Source organism: Delphinapterus leucas, chromosome 10 (assembly GCF_059928025.1).
Source record: "Delphinapterus leucas isolate spDelLeu-1000000601 "Yukka" chromosome 10, BTC_Dleu_Yukka2, whole genome shotgun sequence".
Classification (NCBI taxonomy): Eukaryota; Metazoa; Chordata; class Mammalia; order Artiodactyla; family Monodontidae; genus Delphinapterus; species Delphinapterus leucas.
This window is the reverse complement of record NC_143138.1, coordinates 31,646,962-31,667,964: the sequence shown is the minus strand read 5'-3', so window position 1 is coordinate 31,667,964 and position 21,003 is coordinate 31,646,962. Positions and strand designations below refer to the sequence as shown.

Genomic DNA, 21,003 nt, shown 5'->3' with positions numbered 1-21,003 from the left:
CATGCTACAATGTGGATGAACCTCTAAAACATTCTGTTAACTGAAAGAAGCTAAACCAAAAGGCCACATGTTGTGTGATTCCATTTATATACAATGTCCAGAATAGGTACATCCATAGAGGTAGTATAGATTGGCAGTAGCCAGGCACTGAGGGAGGGGGGAATAGGTAGTGACTGCTTAATGAGTATGGAGTTTTATTTTGGGATGATGGAAAAGTTTTAGAAGTAGACAGAGTTGATGGTTGCACACCATTGTGAATGTACTAAATGCCACCAAATTGAACATTTTATTTTATTTTATTTTTTTGCGGTACGCGGGCCTCTCACTGTTGTGGCCTATCCCGTTGCGGAGCACAGGCTCTGGACGCGCAGGCTCAGCGGCCATGGCTCACGAGCCCAGCCGCTTCGCGGCATGTGGGATCTTCCCGGACCGGGGCACAAACCCGTGTCCCCTGCATCGGCAGGCGGACTCTCAACCACTGAGCCACCAGGGAAGCCCCAAATTGAACATTTTAAAACAGTTAATTTTGTTATGTAAATTTTACCAAAAAAAAAAAGGAAAAAGTATAGTTAAAAAGCCAATAGAGAAGTTAAAATGGAAAAAGAAGATAGGAAAGGAGGAATAGAGGAACAAATAGAGGAATAGAGACAGAGAGAAAACAAATAGAATGGTAGACCTAAATCCAACCTTATCAAGCGTTATATCATCGAGACTTCTCTGGTGGCACAGTGGTTAAGACTCTGCGCTCCCAATGCAGGGGGCCCAGTTTTGATCCCTGGTCAGGGAACTAGATCCCACATGCGTGCTGCAACTAAGAGTTTGCATGCCACAACTAACGAGGCTGCCTGCCACAACTAAGACCCAGTGCAACCAAAAAAAAAAAAAAAAAATCACATCATCCCGTGACCTAGCAATTCCTCTTCTAGATATTTAACCAAAAGAAATGAAAACATGCATTTTCAAAAAGACTTGTACATGGATGTTCATAACAACTTTACTTGGATTAGCCAAGAACTTGAAACCGTCCAGGTGTCCATCAACAGGAGAATTGTGGTATGGTCACGTGATGAAATACAACTTAACACAGTAAAAGAACAAACTACTGATATATGCAACATGGATAAATCTCAAAAACATGCTGAAGGAAAGAAGCCTTCCACAGGGCTTCCCTGGTGGAGCGGTGGTTAAGAATCCGCCTGCTTGGGCTTTCCTGGTGGCGCAGTGGTTGAGAGTCTGCCTGCCGATGCAGGGGACATGGGTTCGTGCCCTGGTCCGGGAAGATCCCACATGCCGCGGAGCGGCTGGGTCCGTGAGCCATGGCCACTGAGCCTGTGCGTCCGGAGCCTGTGCTCCGCAGCGGGAGAGGCCACAACGGTGAGAGGCCCGCATACCGCAAAAAATAAATAAATAAATAAGAATCCGCCTGCTAAGGCGGGGGACACGGGTTCGAGCCCTGGTCCGGAAAGATCCCACATGCTGCGGAGCAACTAAGCCTGTGCGCCATAACTCCTGAGCCTGTGCTCTAGAGCCCGTGAGCCACAAGTACTGAGCCCTTGTGCCACAACTACTGAAGCCTGCGTGCCTAGAGCCCATGCTCCGCAACAAGAGAAGCCACCGCAATGAGAAGCCCGTGCACCACAACGAAGAGTAGCCCCTGCTCGCTGCAACTAGAGAAAGCCCGCGTGCAGCAGCAAAGACCCAAAGCAGCCAAAAATAAATAAAATAAATAAAAATAAAATAAATTAGATCAAGATATTTAAAAAAGAGGAAAAAAAAAGACGACTTTCACAGAATATGTACTTCATGATTCCATTTCTACAAAGTTTTAGAACAGGGAAAATCATTTTTTAACCTGATTTTTTTTTTTTTTTTTGGTGGTGCTATGAGGCTTGTGGGATCTTAGTTCCCTGACCAGGGATGGAACCCGGCCCCTGGCAGTGAACGCGCGGAGTCCTGACCACTGGGCCGCCAGGGAATTCCCTAATCTGATTTTTAAAAAAGTGGTTGCCTCTGAGGGTAGGGCAGACATAGACTTAGGAAGGACTTGAGGGAACTTTCTGGCATGATGGAAATGTTCTTTCCTCATAGGAGTTGGTTTACGCTATTGTATGCATTTGTCAAAATTCATGTCAAAACATTTCCCAGTATGTAATTTTTCCAGTTTTTTTTAATGTGGTTAAAAAACACATAAAAATTACCATCTTAACCATTTTTACATGTATGGTTCAGTGGTATTAAGTACATTCATGTTGTGCAACCATCACCACCATCCATATTCAAAACTCCTCCTCTTACAAAACTGAATCTCTGTACCTGTTAAACAATAATTCCCTGTTCCCCCATTTTCTCCAGCCCCTGGCAACCACCATTCTATTTTCCATCTCTATGATTTTGGCTACTCTAAGTAGCACACGTAAGTAGAATCATACAGTATTTGTCTTTTTGTGATTGGTTGATTTCACTTAACATAACGTCCTCAAGATTCATCCACACTGTAGCATAATGTCCTCAAGGTTCACCCACGTTGTAGCATATGTCAGAATTTCCTTCCTTTTAAGGGCTGAGTAATATTACGTTGTACGTATAGACCACATTTTGCTTCTCCATTCATCTGTTGATGGATGCTTGGGTTGCTTCCACATTTTAATTATTGTGAATAATGCTGCTATGAACACGGGCATACAAATATCTCTCTGTGACCCTGTTTTCACTTCTTTTGGGTATATACCCAGAAGTGGAATTGCTGGATCATAAGGTAGTTCTATTTTTAATTTTTTGAGGAATGACCATACTGTTCTCCACAGTATGGCTGTACCATTTTACATTCCCACCAAGGGTCCCCATATCCTTGTCAATACTTGTTATTTTCTGTTTTTCTGGTAGTAGCCATCCTAGTGGGTGTGAGGTGTTATCACAGTATTTTTTTTAACATGGAGCATTTCACAGAATTTGCATGTTGTCCTTGTGCAGTGGCTGTGCTAATTTTCTCTGTTTCATCCCAGTTTTAGTATATGTGCCGCCAAAGATATATTTTACAAACAACAACAACTTCTAAACATGCAAGAAGAGTTGAACTATTTTTGTTAACAAGAGTAAGGGTGGAAAATGCTAGGAAAAAAAAACAAACCCTAAACAAATAAAGTCTAGTTGATGATATGCATACTGAAATATTTAGGAGTGAAATGTCCTGATATTTGTACCTTACTTAGAAATGCACCAAAAATTGGATGGATTGGATTGATGGATGGGATAGATGTGTGATAAGGTGATAAGGCAAATATAGGAAAATGTTAACAATTGTAGAATCTAAGTGGTGTGTATATGAGTGCTTACTGTAAAATTCTTTCAACTTTTATGTTTGAAATTTTTGTAATAAATCTTTTTTGGGGGATGAAATTTTCTTTGTCTTGGAGAAGTTTTGCTCTGAAGGACTGAGATTCCTTTAGTGAATGTGGGACGCGAAGGGCTGAAAGGACCCCCTTCAGTAATGCCGAGCCCTCAAGGGGAAACTGTGTGTAACCAACTGGCCTGGAATTCGGACCCTTCAGGTATATATGTGTTTTGGGGTGGGAGGGGGAGAGAGTAAAAGGATCAAGGGGACCAGGTATGAAGAGTGGGAAAGAGGGAAGGTAATTAGAATCCACCTTTGAATTTCCATATGGACAAGGAGATTACAAATATTACTGGTTTTCCTATTGTTTTAGGCACTTAAAGGTATAGAGAGTCAAGATAGCGATGTGAGCTAGCGGAAGTCCGCTGGCCGATTGGGCAGGATTTCCAAATGACATGATAGCACCAGGGCTTACAGTTTGGTTCTCAGGATTGCAAATCCAGAAACTAAAATATCTGGATAGTTCCCTGGTGGCCTAGTGGTTAGGATTCCAGGCTTTCACTGTGGAGGCCCGGGTTCAATCCCTGGTTGGGGAACTGAGATTCTGCAAGGCATGTGGCACGGCCAAAAAAAAAAAAAACAACTGAGTGTGCCCGGATCATGCTGGCCCACTTCACAGGCGATTACTACACAAGCCAGAAGGAGGAGACATGGAACTGCCAAGTGGATCAGACACTTGAGGCAGATGGCCATTGCATTCTGTCTCCTGTGGGAATGAGAGCAAATGTCTTAGAAGCGTCCTTGGTGAGCAGAACAAGGTAGCAAGGGGAGTAAGTAGGATGATGGCTTAGTGGCTGACATCACTGACCTCGGGTGGCCAGATGCATGCCTGCAAATCCAACTGGAATGTTCACCTGGGCCAAACTTAGCATATACTATCCCCTGGACAGAGCTGGAGACATGCTCTTGCATTCTTTTTTTCATTAGTTTTTTTTTTTTTTTAATGTGGACCATATTTAAAGTCTTTATTGAATTTGTTACAATACTGCATCTTTTTTATGTTTTTGGTTTTTTGGCTGCGAGGCATGTGGGATCTTAGCTCCCTGACCAGAGGTCAAGCCCACACTCCCTGCATTGGAAGGTGAAGTCTTAACCACTGGACCACCAGGGAGGACCCAACTCTTGTGTTCTTGACCCTTGGTCTTCTCCTTTCTAGACCTTATGCTTCTAGACGTCATGCATCTTCTATTAACAGATCTTTTCTTCATATGACACAATGGATTAGGTTGTGACATCTCAAGTCAATTATCCCATGACTATTTTCCATGACTTTTTAAAAAATTTATATTTATTTATTTATTTATTTTTGGCTGCGTTGGGTCTTTGTTGCTGCGTGCAGGCTTTCTCTAGTTGCAGCGAGCTGGGACTACTCTTCGTTGCGGTGCGCAGGCTTCTCATTGTGATGGCTTTTCTTGTTGCGGAGCACAGGCTCTAGGCATGCGGGCTTCAGTAGTTGTGGCACATGGGCTCAGTAGTTGTGGTGCACAGGCTTAGTTGCTCCGTGGCATGTGGGATCTTCCCGGACCAGGGCTCGAACCCGTGTCCCCTGCATTGGCAGGCGGATTCTTAACCACTGCGCCACCAGGGAAGTCCTTCCATGACTTCTTAACCACACCTTTGCATGCCACCTGTAGCAATAGTCAGAGGTACATAAAATAACCTGTGGTTGGGGGGCAGGAGGTGCTAAGAAAGTAGAAAAGGTGATGGTAGAGATAAATAACCTGTTAAGTACCCCAGACTAAGTCATACCCTTTTCAGGGTTTCTGATCTCTATGGGTTCTGTTTGGATTTTAATCCTATGAGTTTTTCATGCCTCTCACTTACCCTTCCCAGCTGATACATGGAACCGTTTTTTTTTTAAAGAATGATTCCTCCTCCTTCCCCTTCATTTTATTTTTTAATTTTTAAAATAAATTTATTTATTGATTTGGCTGCATTGGGTCTTTGTTGCTGCGCGCAGGCTTTTCTCTAGTTGCGTCAAGCGGGGGCTTCTCTTTGTTGCGGTGCGCGTGCTTCTCATTGCGGTGGCTTCTCTTCTTGCAGGCATATGGGCTTCAGGAGTTGTGGCACGTGGGCTCAACAGCTGTGACTCACGGGCTCTAGAGTGCAGGCTCAGTAGTTGTGGTGCACGGGCTTAGTTGCTCTGCGGCATGTGGGATCTTCCCGGACCAGGGCTCGAACCCGTGTCTCCTGCATTGGCAGGCAGATTCTTAACCACTGTGCCACCAGGGAAGTCCTGGAACCATTTTTGATACCTTGGAGAGTGGCATTTTTCTGTGCACTCTGTTCCTACAAATGCATTTTTGGTTTCAGCTAAAGCAAGACTCTACTTACCACTAATGTTGAATCTGATGGGATCTTCTCTCATGATCTCAGCTGCAGCCCCTAGCAGAGCATCCTTTACCTGATTGGCAGATAGAAAAGTGTACAACATCCCTACCTTGGCTAACCGAAGTATTGTAGGTGTTTGTCAAAACTCATGTCAAAACATTTCATGGTGAACAGAAACAGACTCACAGACGTAGAAAACAGACTTGTGGTTGCCAAGGGGGAGAGGAGTGGGGGAGGGATAGATTGGGAGTTTGGGATTAGCAGATGCAAACTAGTATACGTAGAATGGATAAACAACAAGGTCCTATTGTATAGCACAGGGAACTATATTCAGTATCCTGTAATAAACCATAATGGAAAAGAATATGAAAAAGCGTATATATATGTATAATTGAATCACCTTGCTGTATAGCAGAAATTAACACAACATTGTAAATCAACTATACTTCAATTAAAAACATTTTATGGTGTATAATTTAAAAAAAAACTAAAGCAATATTGAATCTAGTTGATGATACGCATGCTGAACTGGTTAGGGCTAAAGCGTTCTGATATTTGCAACTGGCTGTGAAATGCATCAGAAATAGGATGAATTTAGAGGTATTCATTTTAGACAGTGGGGAAAAGGACTCAAAACTTGCAGGCCATGTATAACAGAGCACCATCATTTAGATACTGATTTTTTTAAAAAAGTAGTATTTATTAACATTTTTCTAATTTCAGAAGAAGAGCATGTGTATTGTAAAAAGGCTGAAGATTAAGTAGTTTCATTTAAGCGTGGTTGTGAGTGATGGGGTTGTGTCATGGGCCTGAGATGATTTGGTGCTGTGAGGGGAGGGAAGGGCAGGTAAGGCATATGGGGAGTGTGTCAAGGAGCCCAGCCCTGTGGCTCGGCAGTGCGCTTGACTAGCCAACAGTGCTCACTGGGGGAAGTGTCTGGGTAGCTTTCCCAGGGGCTGCACAATTAAGAATCCATTCTCAAGCCAGTCATCTGTTGATGGGCACTTGGGTGGCGTCCATGTCTCGGCTACTGTAAATACTGCTGCTATGAACATTGGGGTGCATGTATCTTTTTGAATTAGAGTTTTTGTCTTTTAGAAGATGTGGTATGTAGACAATGGAATATTACTCAGCCATAAAAAAGAATGAAACATTGCCATTTGCAGCAACATGGGTGGACCTAGAGAATATACTTGGTGAAGTAAGTCAGATAGAGAAAGACAAGTATTATATGATACCACTTATACGTGGAATCCAAAAAATAATACAAATTAGTCTATATACAAAACAGAAACAGATTCACAGATATAGAAAACAAACTTATGGTTACCAAAGGGGAAAGGGGGGGAGGGATAAATTAGGAGTATGGGATTAACAAACTTATACCTAAAATATCTAAAAGCAACAAGGATTTACTGTATAGCACAGGGAACTCTATTCAATATCTTATAATAATCTATAATGGAAAATAATCTGAAAAAATATATGTATAACTGAAGCACTTTGCTGTATACCTGAAACTAACACAATATTGTAAGTCAATTATACTTCAATTAAAAAGAGAAAGAATCCATTCTTCTATCAGAGTTGACCAAGGGCAGTGGTTCCTGTAGAGTGTTTTTTCCTTCCTTGAGAGTGTCTGGACTAAAGAAATTCTGTATGTAATGCTATGAAAACATCTCCAAAAGTGAAAAGAATAGTGTGATTGTATGCTACTACTGTGTACAAAGGATGGAAAAAACCCACACATCCATATTTGCTTGTAGTGCTCTGGAAGGGATATACGTAAGGAAGAACAGTGGTTTCTGCCAGGAGTGGATGGAGGTGGGGTCTGTCCCAACCAGGGATGCAGTGGGAGGGAGGCTTTCCTTGTATACTTTTTTAGAGTTTTTGATTTTGCAAGCTATATAAATGCATTTCCTATTGAAAAATGAGTAAATAAAATGTAAAAAGAGAGGATATAGGATAACATGAGACAATGCTCTCCAGTGCCTTGGAACACATCAAAATGGGAAATGTTAAGGCTTTGGCATTCCCTGATTAATCAGAATTTCAGTTACAAAGACCAGCACTACACCGTGAGCTACACCGTGAGCATCAGGGACTCTGTGTCTTACTAAGTATTGTGCACATGGCTCTGCCATCAAGGTGCATTATTTTGATATTGGTTTTACTTCTCTTTGCTTTTTTATTTATTTTTATTTTTTTATTTTGGCCACGCCACATGGCTTGCAGCATCTCAGTTCCCCGACCAGGGATTGAACAGAGGCCTTGGCAGTGAAAGCACTGAGTCCTAGGCACTAGATCACCAGGAAACTCCCCTCTTTGCTTTGTTTTGTATTTTGTGCGTGTATTCTACAGGTAAGTTTGTCATCACCCCCTTACCCTTTCGCAAAGGTATACGGGCAGACCCCTGCCTATATGTGCGATTTGGAGATGCAGAAGTGTGTTGGCTTCTAGAACACATGCTGCAAAGGCCGGCATCGTGTGATGGCTGTGCCTCCTGGGAATCAAATCAGCTCACTCGCGAGAGCATCAGAATTCCCTGCGGCTTCCTTCTTTCTTGTCATTTGGGCTTTTAGGGATGGAGATAGTCACTCTGGCTTTGGTCTAGAGACATATGAGAAGCCCTTTCCGCAATAAGTATTTAATAAATTAACACAGATTTCCATTATCCCTTCCTGAAATGGGGCCACTGTCTGTCTGTAAGGATGTCTGGAGAGTGGAAAAGTAAACACAGAATTAGGAATCCCAACATTAATGCAATTTGCACTTGCTGTCAGCTTACTGCCCTCGTCTTTGAGATGCCATTAAAAATGTATGCAGGATGTGAGTGAGATAAAACATATCAAAATTCAAGCTGATTCTAATTCACACTGACACTCCATTTCTCTGGTCCTCTGGCTTCCAGCGGCTTTAGCCATCTGGGACACAGGCCGGAGCCTGGGAGTGAGGGAAGAGAGCCTCTGAGCAGTGAAGGTGCTGCCATAAAGCTCAAAAGGCTCAATTCAAAGGAGGGTCTTTGCCACACTCCCTTGGTCTGTGGAATCAGTAACTTATTTTATATTAACAATGGTAGCTCTCCCTTACTGGGCATTTACTGTATGCCAGGTAACATGCTTTCTGTGTAGTAACTTATTTAATCCTCATAACAACCCAGCGAAATAAGTAACTATTAGTATTCCCATTTTACAGATGAAGAAACTGAGAAAGGTTAAGTGACTTGGTTAAGGTCACACAGACAGTGAGTGGTAGAGCAGGAATTTGAACCCACGCAACCAGGCTCCAGGGCCTAGCTTATTAACCACCTCTACTCACCTCCCATCTGAGTGTGTGTGTGTGTTTAGCACATATAATTCTACAAAGCTCTGATGTTTGGATTTGGTTTTCTAATTCTCTGCAGACTAGGGAATGGGGCCACTAGAAGCAAGCACATGCATAACCTCAGGAGGCAGACTCGTGGGCTGGTGGTGACTGAGGAACAGAGAACCAGTAACCTCAAGCGGTCTGGTCCTTACTAGCAGTCAGTCCTGCACATTTCAGCTGTTCTTGCAGGAACCACCAGACACAATGGAGTGGCATGATTCAGTTTATAAAGATGACTGTGGCAGACACTCTAAGCTGTCCCTGCTATTCAACTTCCCCTTCTCTGTCTTAGTAATAGAACCCTCAGCTTTTCCATGGCCCATGCTGCTGGGTCTTATACTGCTAGGTGTGGCCGTGTAGCCCTTGGGCCAGGAGCAGAAGTGAGATGTACCAGGTCATAGAAGCTCTGCCCTTCTGCCTTTCCTCTCCATGGGCTGGGATGCGGTCTCAGGGGACAGGGAAACACCCAGGGATTATAGCAAAAGATGTAAAGAGCTTGGGTCTCCAACTCTGTGGAGTCACCACAGGCACCCTGGACTGCTCATTGCTGCATTGTTACCTGCGAGAGAAACTAGCTCTCTTGTTGAAGCTGTTTTAAATCTCTCTTAGAGCAGCCAAACTCACAAGCCGATGGATACACCCAGGGCATCAGGGAAAGGTTACGTTAACGTTTGCTGTATTTTGTTAACAATCAAGGAAATATTCAAAGCATTTTAGAAAGTGTTACGATAACAAGTTTTGAGGCCTAATGGGAGCAACTTTAATTATTTGGAAACATCCCCAGAAACTTTCGAAATGCTGGCAAAAAAAGAGCATACTCTACTTGGTTGATGTGATAAGCAGAATATGTAAATTCAGTTCAGTTCCACAGATGTTTATGGAACAGCTACTTCGTGCCAGGCAAGGCCAATAGAGTCCTTGTCTTCAGGGAGCTGACAGTCAGGGTTGGGGGTTGGGGGGTGCAGGAACACAGACAGATGAGCACATGGATATAAAAAGTGATCAACGCTGGTGGGCACACACCCCGTCCTGAGTTGGGACATCAAGGAAGACTCTTATTCGGAAGCTTTGCTGGCCGCTGTTCCACCTCTTGGCAGGGTTAGGTTTTCCTTAAAGAGACAAGTACTTGTGTTTTATGGAAGTTAGGGCTGAAAAGCTCATCCAGAGGCCTTGAGAAATGTGACGCATGAAACTGACACCTTGAGTTTCCCCCTTTCTTCTTTCCTTCTTCCAAGCTCCCCTCATCCATGGGACAGATTCCAGCAAACTTTTTAATTCTACTTTATTATTATTTATTAAAGTATAGTTGATTTACAGTGTTTCAGGTGTGCAACAGAGTGATTCAGTTATATATGTACATATATCTATCCTTTTTCAGATTCTTTTCCATTATAGGTTATCACAAGATATTGAATATAGTTCCCTGTGCTATACGGTAGGTCCTTGTTTATTTTATATATAGTAGTGTGTATCTGTTAATCCCAAATTCCTAATTTATCCCTCCTAGATTCTAGCAAACTTTAGGGTGTTATGGTGCCCTCTTGGGATGTGGGTTAAAAGATACTCCCTAGGATATACCTTCCAGGAATCAGAAGGGTCTTCAGCTGAGTATCTTTTCTTTCATCTTTAAATAGTGGTAAAAGTGGAAGGAGCAGCCAGGAGCCTGAGGAATTAAAACAGTGTCCACGGAAGCATGGTCAGCGCTCGTTCTCTTTCTCTCTCTCTCTCTCTCTCTCTCTCTCTCTCTCTGTCTCTCCTTCTTGTCCTCAATGACAGGCTGATAGGCTGATAGACGATGGACCAATTATCTCAGTCTGGCTGTCAGTTCGGTGGGTGATGATATTACCCCTCCCCGAGCAGGGGACTTTGGGGATGATAAATTAAAGGTATTGGAAGGCACTTGGCAGACTGAAAGTCAGTAATTAATGACTTCAGAGCAGTCTTGCAGAAATATTGATGCCTGAGAGACACTTGATGTTTTCTTTTCCCCAGACAGTATTAACTCCGGAAAAGAGTCCAGATTATGATAATTAGGGCAGAGGGGTGAGTTGCAGAACACAGAGGAGAAACAAGGAAACTTGGAGTAGGGCGGTCATGAGAACTGTCTTTCCCTGAATGGTGGTTCAAGGCTGGCTTCCTTGGGGTCTCACTCCAAACTTTTTGCTGACCTTTCCAGTCCCCAAAGTTAAGACCTGGGCCTGATTTTAGCTGAGCCCTAAGTCAAAGCCAAAATCCAGCAGTTTACTCTCATGAACTTAAAAAAAATTACCTATAATTTTATTTTAAGGAAAATTGTTTTCTTTCACACACACACGTACATACACATACATAGACATGTATAAATGTATATACACACATCTGTAGACACATATATATATGTCAGTATTTTAATTTAACTTTTAACAAAGATTGATCACATTTGTTTTTCATGCAAAACTTTGTGACCAGATTTTTTAGGGAATTCCCTCCCTGGCAGACCAGTGGTTAGGACTCAGCACTTTCACTGCCAAGGGCCTGGATTTGATCCCTGGTCGGGGAACTAGGATCCCGCAAGCCAAGTGGCGTGGCCAAACCGTCCCCCGCAAAAAACAAACAAAACCAGATTTTTAAAAAAGCTACTAAAAGTGGAATAAGTAAAATACCTAAGCAAAAAGCCCTTGAATTTTGCTGAAATGGAATTTCAATTATAAATGAGAAGGCTTTGATTTCTCCTGGATGAGTTAATATTGTCCTCTTTGATATAATAGATAAATATATGGAGCGGTAACTGTTTGGCATGCTGCACTAAGTACTTGAATTTCAATCTAATTTCTCCCAGAAAAAAAAAAAGAAAGGATAAAATTGCTTCCTGATGTTCTTAGGAGAGAGAATGAAATCCATTGCATAGCCTTAGCAAGCCCTGCGTCCTGAGCCCTGCCTCTCTCTGCTTCATTCTCTGTTGTTTTACCTGATTTCATTGTCTTCACTGCACTTATTTCTCTCTCTCATTCTCGTATTGCTCTGCTGTTTAAAACGGTCATGGGAGGGAATTCCCTGGTGGTCCGGTGGTTAGGACTTGGCGTTTTCACTGCCGTGGTCAGGGAACTAAGATTCCACAAGCCAGGCGGTGCGGCCAAAATTTAAAAACAAACAAACAAACCAACAACAAAAAATATGTATATATATAATATATATAGACATATACACACACACACACAAACACATATATACATATATATAAAAGTCATTGACGATATAGACCATAAACTAGTGGTTAGCAGTGGGGAGGTGGGGGGGCAATATAGGGGTGGGGCAGTGGAAGGTACAAACTATTGGGTATAAGATAGGCTCAAGGATGCACTGTACAACACAGAGAATATAGCCAATATTTTGTAGTAACTATAAAGTAATCTTTAAAAATTGTGTAGAAAATTAAAAAAAATTTAAAAGTCACTGAAGTATAACATAGGTGCAGAAAGGTGTACTTAGGTGAACTGCTAGATGGATTTTCCAGTGGTCATGGACTTTAAAAACATTTATTTTTATTGTAAAATATACATTACATAACATCTACCATTTTAACCATTCTCAAGTACAGTTACATTGTTGTGCAACCATCACCACCATCTGTCTCCAGAACTTTTTCACCATCCCATGCTGAAACTCTATACCCATTAAAGAACAGCACCCCATCCCCCGACCCCCAGCCCCCATTACCACCATTCTACTTTCTTTCTCTATAAATTTGACCACTCCAGGGACCTCCTATATGTCCGTGGACTTTCAATATGAAGTGGACTGGCTGTGGCCTTGAGACCAGACACCATCTGTCTCCCATTTCTTTTCATTTGGTGTAAGTTTATTAATGTCCACCTGTGTGATGACGGTCCCCAGCCAGCAACGGTGCCTCGAAGACTGTTCTCATGGATTTTTCTCTGATTTTCTGTCGTCACCATGAGAAACTGCTATGCAGCTGATGTCTCAGTGTCAGATCACGGCCTCCGTGGAATAGGAGCTGCCAACTTCACAGTTAATTTCCCTTGCCCGCCTCAGTAATAAGTGGATTTCGTTACGTGCTCATCGGTGATACGAACGCCATCTTTTAGAATAAATCTAAGTCATGTTTGAAGGATGCTGCCTTCCAATAATGATGATTTCTGAATGTTTCTTCCTCTGCTCTGAAAGACTTGCTTTCTGAATCTGAGGGCTTTGTATCCAAGAGTGTCTGTTTAAAAGAAAAATGTGTTAAGTATGCAGCTCTACCTCTTTCCTGCCCTGACCCCTTCCCTAAATCTGAATCCTGTTTAGCTGAGGAAGGAACATCTGGAACTCTTCAAGGCCTGTTGCATCCGGGAGAAAGGCACATCTGGTTTAGAACGTTTCTGGAAAACAAAAAAGCAGGATAGGAATTTGAAAAGATGGAAGTGTGATGAGAGGACATGTCCATTCCTTACTTCAGAGCATGAGCATCACGAGCATGTTGGTTTGGAGGAAGTGGGCAGTCCTGCAGCCAAGGCCTTGCTCTTTCCAAAGCCCCATAGAGTGAACCAGTGAGCAATACAGGTGTCAGAAAAGTGGACCACAGTTTGTTATAGGCGTTGGAGATGACTGGAGAGGAAGATGTTTTTCCCTTCACTTGTACGGTAACAAGGACCAGCAGCCTTCTAACCCCATGGCTGTTTTGGTGGAACTCTTGAGGATGGACGTGAAATTCACTGGATGAAATGACCATTCTCAATTCATCAGACCCTCCCTGTGCTTGAATTATACATCCACACCCTGTACCATGGGACTTTGTATTATCCCCCGCTGGTGTGGATGGAGTACATGTCCCCACTTCAATGGTTTTGAGTTTTCCCATGTATTATAATTTGCTTTGGCCAACAGAATATGGGTGGAAGGGACGGTGTGCCAATTCACTCAACCCCTCTTGTGCTTATGCCATTTGACATGAGAAGAACATGCCTTGGGGATGTTCAGCAGGATGCTTCCTGCTGATTTCAGGAGAATGAGACAAATCCTGAAGACAAATCAGTGAAGCTGAATCTAAGGGACACCCTGGAGCCAGGCTGACCTGAACCTGAAGTAGATTGATCTTAGCTGACTTCTAGACCCATGAGTGATAAGAATGTATGCTTGTTGTAGGTCACTGAGTTTGGGGGAAGTTTGTTACGGAGCGTTATTGGGGCAATAGCTGACTCATACAAAGACCAAAATGCAGAAGCAGAGAGAAAAAGGGTAAGTGAAGTAGGTGGCTGACGTATGAGTAAGGAAGGAAGTGGTGGTGGGATCTGAGGATAGAGCAAGTGGGGAAAGGCCTCCAAGAAGAAGAATGAGGTGGACGAGAGGAAAGGAATACTGCAGCTGCAGCTCCCTCAGACGGGTGGTGGGAAAGGAGCAGTGCGTGCATGTGCGCTCACACACACACACACACACACACACACACCCTATGCCTCTGGTGAGCACTGGGCCTTTCTGCTGTCTTTGTTCAGTGTTGCCAATGTCTGAGAGGTTTCCAGGGAGTATAAGTTTGATTCCTAACAGGGTCTAGATGTCCAGTTTTGGGGTCTACCTGGGCTTATGGTCACATTGTGTCAATGGAGCAATAAAAGAATCTAAAAAATATGACAATAGTGAATACAACAAAAAAGCAGACTCACAGATACAGAGAACAAACTAGTGGTTATCAGTGTGCGGGGGCAATATAGGGATAGGGAGTGAGAGGTACAAACTATTGGGTGTAAGATAGGCTACAAGGACATATTGTACAACACGGGGAATATAGCCAATATTTTGTAATAACTGTAAGTGGAGTGTAACCTTTAAAAATTGTATAAAAAATAAAACCAGCAAAAAAAAAAAAAAGAATAAGAAAAAAATGAGTGCTCTAAGGACAGGACTCTGCTGAGTGTGTCTTGGCTCCATTAGCTGGGATGTTCCCTAACTCTAACCAGTTATTAACACAGGGAACCAGCCCTCCAAAACGCAGATGCCTGGTGTGAGCTGGGTTCTGTAAGGTCTTTTGACCTTGAGGAAGTTAATTAACTTCTCTGGGCTGAGATTTGGAGATAATGGAAAGAAGAATATTACCCATCCCACAGGACTGTCATGTGAGTAAGCGAGAGTGAAAATCTGACACAATGCCTGGCGCAGGGTAAGCCCTCCATAAATCAATACCAGTAACCGTACTGCCATTTTGAAAGGAGAACGGATATCTGGTGTTGAGTAAGAAATGGACATATGTTGTTTTCCTTGAGCCCAGATATTTAGTAAAGGTAGGAGTCGCACCAAATGGACTATGATACCTGACCAAGCCCTGGACTCTCCCTGGCAATCCTCTAAGCAGAAAGCAACCCTCCCACCTTTGGTTACCTTGGTCCTCATACCACATCAGCCCATCTCCCAGCTCTTGTTTTCATTTTTTCTCTTTTTCTCGGGGAAGTCTGTTTATTCTTACGCTTGTAGGGAAAAAAAGCATGGAGGTGGACCTGAAGGGGAAGAGGGCAAAGCTGAGCAGGACACCCCATCTCACCACCAGCTTGGGCTGTGGCTGTACCATTTTCTAGTTGGCTTTTCCACCATGAGCTGGGTGACCTCTCTGTCACACCTAATGTTTTATAAAATGGATCACATGACCTTTATCACAACATCAGCTGGGGTATTTTTCCTCACACTGGTCTCTGAACACTAACTTTTTTTTTTTTTTAAGATTTTTCTCTTCTAAATTCTTTTTAAAAAATATTTATTTTCTTTATTTTCATCTTTATTTTGTTTTTGGCTGTGTCGGGTCTTAGTTGCGGCATGCGGTCTCTTTGTTACCGCGCGCGGGCTTCTCTCTAGTTGTGGCGTGCAGGTTTTCTCTCTCTACTTGTGGCACGTGGGCTCTGTAGTTTGCGGCACGCGGGCTGTCTCGTTGAGGTGTGCAAGCTCAGTAGTTGTGGTACGCGGGCTTACTTGCCCCGCAGCACGTGGGATCGTAGTTCCCCAACCAGGGATCGAACCTGCGTCCCCTGCCTTGGAAGGTGGATTCTTTACCACTGGACCACCAGGGAAGTCCCTCTGAACACTAACTCGAATTTATTTTCCGAGTTTACTGTGTACATTTGCTCCATTTCTGTCTTGCACCCTCCTTTTCCTGGGGAGAATTTCCTAGATTTGCCTGGCTTCCCTAACCCAGGCATTTTTACATTTTTCTTTGAGTCTGTGTGGCGGAGCCCATCCACCCCAGGAGGAAGTCTTCCCCATTTGCTTCCTAAAGCTGGTGCTTCAGAAGGCTCTTTGTCCCTGGTCCTGGTTCAACACCTGAGTGGGAGTGGGACATGAGGGGGTTTAGCAGCCCTCCTCACAGAGTGCAGTGTGAGCAGGGTAGGGGGGATGACCTGACCCCTTCCCAAAGGCCTCTGGCTCTAAAACAACTTGCAGAAGTGAAAATTGCATCTACTGTTTTCTCTCCTCACCCCTTCCCCAACAGAACAGGCCGGATGCTGTTCAGCTCCTCTTGCATCAGATTTGAGCTGGTACTTCATAGTTAGAGAAATCAGTTATAGAAGGAAATGCTCTTAACAAAAGTGCATACTTACTGGCTTCTTAACGTGTGCATGTCATGCTAAGCGCTTTACGTGTGTTTATTCATTAATCCTCTCAATAACCTTATAAGAGCACATACTAAGAATGCTCACAGGGCTTCCCTGGTGGCGCAGTGGTTGAGAGTCCGCCTGACGAGGCAGGGGGCGTGGGTTCGTGACCCGGGCTGGGAAGATCCCACATGCCGCGGAGCGGCTGGGCCCGTGAGCCATGGCCGCTGAGCCTGCGCGTCCGGAGGCTGTGCTCCGCAACGGGAGAGGCCACAGCAGTGAGAGGCCCGCGTACTGTAAAAAAAAAAAAAAAAGAATGCTCACAGTAGTGAGGGCCCTGCCTCTGAATCTAGAGAGAGCTGGTTTAAACTCCATCTTTGCCAGTTACTAACGGGACTAGTACTTTACCCCTCTGAATCTAGAGAGAGCTGGTTTAAACTCCATCTTTGCCAGTTACTAACGGGACTAGTACTTTACCCGAGTCTGTTTTTCATCATCTGTAAAATGGGGATGATTCTTACAACACTTTACCATTGTAAGAGTTACGTGGGATAATGAATGTAAAGAGGTTAGCACGTCATAGGCGCTCAACTGCGGAAGGGACTGGGTTTTACTCACCTTTGAATCCCTGCCCTTAGCACAGTGCCTGGCACATAGGAGGTGCTTGGTAACTGTTTCCTGACCTGAACTGGTGGTGCGGCCCTTTGAGCATTTGGGAGCTGGTGGTGGTAACAGGTTCTGAGGTACTAATGCTCCCTCTCGTCCATCTTTGCCAGGCCCCCTCTGCCTACCACGGAAGGTTTTCAAAGACGATGGTGCATCAGTAATCCGCTCAACACGCATTTCCCCAGCGCCCGCTTTGTAGGAGGCTTGTGATGCCTCCGCCTGAAGGCATCAGTAGCGAATCTCCCATCACATTTTATTTCCCATGTCCTGGATTACACTGCCCTCTGGTGTGTGTTTATGGGACGCCATGTCAAATGAGGGTTTGTGGTGACTCTTCACCTTGGGGAAGAGAGGCTCCCGTACTTGAGCTGTTTGCAGTGCAGCTGGGGGGGAGAGGTGATGTTTAAGACCCCCCTCCCACAATTTAGGTTGAAACTCTTGAGGTTTACCGGACACAAGAGGCTTTTTACCGGTGTCCCTGACTGCCGGCTATCAAACAATGCCATCCTTCTAGGCTCAAAGTTTCTCGCCGCTGTTCCGCTAAGACCCCAAAGGAACAGGAGTAGAGTTTATTTGATATCACTCCCCCTCTGCTGCCTGGTTTCCTGTAATCCCCGGACACCTAGTTCTTACAGCTACCTCACCCTGTGCTCTAAAGGGTCTGGAATCGCAGCAGGCCAAGCAAGAACGACAACGTCCGGACCCTCCCGATTCGGTGCCTGCAACACCCGCGGGGGTCCACCGGCTTCCACCACCTGCCTCACTCTGCTGTCCCTTCTCAGAGCTGAGCCCTCAATCAGTAAACAAGAAGGGGGGTTCCGCAGGGCAGAGGGGTCGGTGGGGCTAAGGTCCAGCTCACCTTGCTCTCACCTTGCCATGGAACCTGCTAGAAGCGTTTGCCTTTTACGATTAGGTTGGATCCTGAAACTGCCGATATGCAACCACCTGTGACCCTCAAAAACAGCAATTTCAAAACAAAAACAAGAACAGAAAAACATCGTACTTAGACACGTAAACCTTACTTGTGCTAGTGGTGGCCGCAGAGTCCCAAGTTCCCCCGGCTCATTCAGACCCAGCTCACGGCACGGAAGTATCCCAGATTGCAGAGCAGCAAGGAGGGCCCTACAGCCCGAAAGAAGGTCGAGTTGATTTCGGGGGCCCGGGATCGGCCCCACTTCCTGCGTCAACCCTCTGTACCCACGCGGGTCCCGCGGTGACCTACACGCCGTGCTTGGTTTGGGGGGCGCAGCCAAAAGAGGAGACGCCAGTGGGAGACCCTGGAGAAGCCCGTCTTGCCGGATGGCGCTCGCCCTCCAGGCTGTACCAGCAGGCTTTTCCGGGAGCTTCAGGAGGTCTCAGGCTTCTGGACGCATCGAGCACCCCAAACCCTCACCTCTGCTGCCGAACCCGGGCAGTCCAGCTGCGCACGTGGGAGGCTTCCGGGGCTCCGCCGCCCGGAGAACCCCTTAGGTGACTCCCGTGCCCTGCCAGACCTCGACCAGGCGCAGGAAGCATCTAAAACTTGCCCAAGGGATGAATGCATAGTGTCCCGGGAGGCTTTAAATCTGCAGAGTAACGGAAGGTTTACGAGCCCGCAGTACGCAGGACACTTAGGATGAGAGAGAGTTTCGGCCCTGCAATCTACCCGGCTGCCCCACAATCCCCGGACCAACAGGTCTTGATGTTTTGAAACCTGGTGATGCAGGTTAGAGGTCTGGTCTCTTTCTTTCCAGGAGGATGCAAATAGGAGAGGGGTTCAGCTCAGGCCATTTAAATCAACAATCCATCCACCCATTTATACATTCATTAAACAAATGGTTATTGAGTGTCTATATGTGCTAGGCACTGTGCTAGGTGCTTGGTATGTAGCAGGGAACAAAACAAAAATCTCTGCCTTCTTGGCATTACAGCATTTTAATAACTACGCTGTTGCCCAGCTAACACTTCTATTAGAAATGTTACCTCTTCTACCATGGGATAATTAAACAGATAAAATGTGGTTTTAAAAAAAACTTTAACAAGAGGAAATCATCAGGATATAATGTGATATTTTAAAAAGCATTCTAGAAAGTTGTATATGTAGTTAAATTCCACTTATGTTAACATATATGTTGGGAATTCCCTGGCGGTCCAGTAGGACTCTGAGCTTTCACTGCCCCAGCCCGGGTTCCAACCCAGGTTGGGGGATTAAGATCCTGCAAGCCGCGCGTCTTAGCCAAAAACAAACAAACAAAAAACCCCAACAAAACCAAAACCAAAAACAGAAACACTTATGTGCATAGAAAAAAGGACAGGGAGAAAATAACTCCTAAATATTAGTAGTGGTGTGGTAAGTTGTATTTTCTAAGATGGTTACAACAAGGTCCCCCACCCCCTAGGCTCTTCATACAGTGTGACCTGGATTCTCCCAGTGAGAGGTGTAGTCAAAGTTCCCTCTCCTTACATCCATGGCTATGGATGCTTCTGCCTGATTCTCCTGGGATGCTCCTATTTGGGACCCAGATGCCATGCTGTGAACAAGTACATGGAAAAGCCATGTGTAGGTGATATGGCTAAAGCCCCAGCTGAGGTCCCAGTTTATGGTCAACACAAGTCACCAGACATATGAGTGAGAAAGGTCCGGCCACCTTCTGACTGCAACCACATGACCCCAAATGGAAATAGCCTAGCTTAGCCTAGCCAACCCCCAGAATCAGGAGATAATAATGATTGTTGTTGTTTAAAGCAATTTTGGGGCAATTTGTTATACAGAAATAGATATCCAGAAAAAAGTGTTTTATCTAGATTGTGGGATTTTGAGTATTAACAATATTTTTTAATAAATATTTTTCAAGATTTCTACAATGACCACTTTTTTGTAATAATCAGTAAAAAAATTTTTCTTATAGTCACTAAAAAGATTATTAAAAATAAAAACACAGTCTGATTTTTTTTTTTTTTTCACTTCACCAGGGGAGAAATTAGGCCAGAATTTGAATTGAGGGACTTAAACCAGACTTGGAGAAAAGCTTTCCCTGCACGATTGATTACATGCTGGTAAGTATTAGTAAGATAAGTTTAAATTGGTATGATGGAGAGAGTGGTAGATTTGGAATAAGAAAACTTGGAAATGAATCTCAGTTTTCTGGGTGACCTTGAGCAAGCCCTTGCTCAAATTCAGCTTTCTATTTTGAAAAATGCAGCTGGCTGCTTAAGGAAGATAACATCCACCAGGGAGCCTGGCCCAGAAAAGGCGCTCTGAAGTGGCGGGTGATCTTGTCTAATCCAAGCCAATTATAAGCGGGCATCTGCAAGCTCTGTGGAGGGCTTATCCTTCACTGCCACCAGGGGCTACAGTCCCGATAATGAAAATTGCCTGGAGAAGAACCACAACTCTTAAAAAGAAAAGAAAAAAAATCCAGAAACACCAAGCCGCTTTTCCAGCGGTCCTTGCCCACGACGCCCCACCAAGGCTGGAGACTCCAGTTCTAACCCCTTCAAATGACTCCATCACGTGCGGAGGCCCAAAGAGCCCCGGGATACAGAGGGAGGAGGACCGGGAAGCCCAGCCTGGCCGGAGGCGGCGGCCTCGCGTTGCTGGGCAGGTGTCCTGGCAACTCCAGAACGCGCCGCCGCTGGAGGAGCAGGTGGCGGCGGCGTCCCTCTTGCCCTTGGCTCTTGGTTCCTCGGCCTGGCGTTCGACAGTTCGGCCGCCGG

At 44.6% G+C, this 21,003-nt stretch overlaps 1 protein-coding gene and 1 non-coding gene across 3 annotated transcripts in view; one reads left to right on the top strand and one right to left on the bottom strand.

Annotated features, from left to right (window-relative positions):
* SPATS1 (spermatogenesis associated serine rich 1) overlaps positions 1-21,003 on the top strand; it is a 54,519-nt gene that overhangs the window by 9,234 nt on the left and 24,282 nt on the right. For both annotated transcript variants that reach the window (XM_022582027.3, XM_022582026.3), the window contains exon 2: positions 20,260-20,343. In XM_022582027.3, the coding sequence (XP_022437735.1) occupies positions 20,260-20,343 (84 nt within the window). The remainder of the gene's footprint in view (positions 1-20,259; positions 20,344-21,003) is intronic.
* LOC115801795 (U6 spliceosomal RNA) lies at positions 2,925-3,029 on the bottom strand. Its single transcript, XR_004022140.1, has one exon. It is a non-coding gene; the product is annotated as a U6 spliceosomal RNA (small nuclear RNA).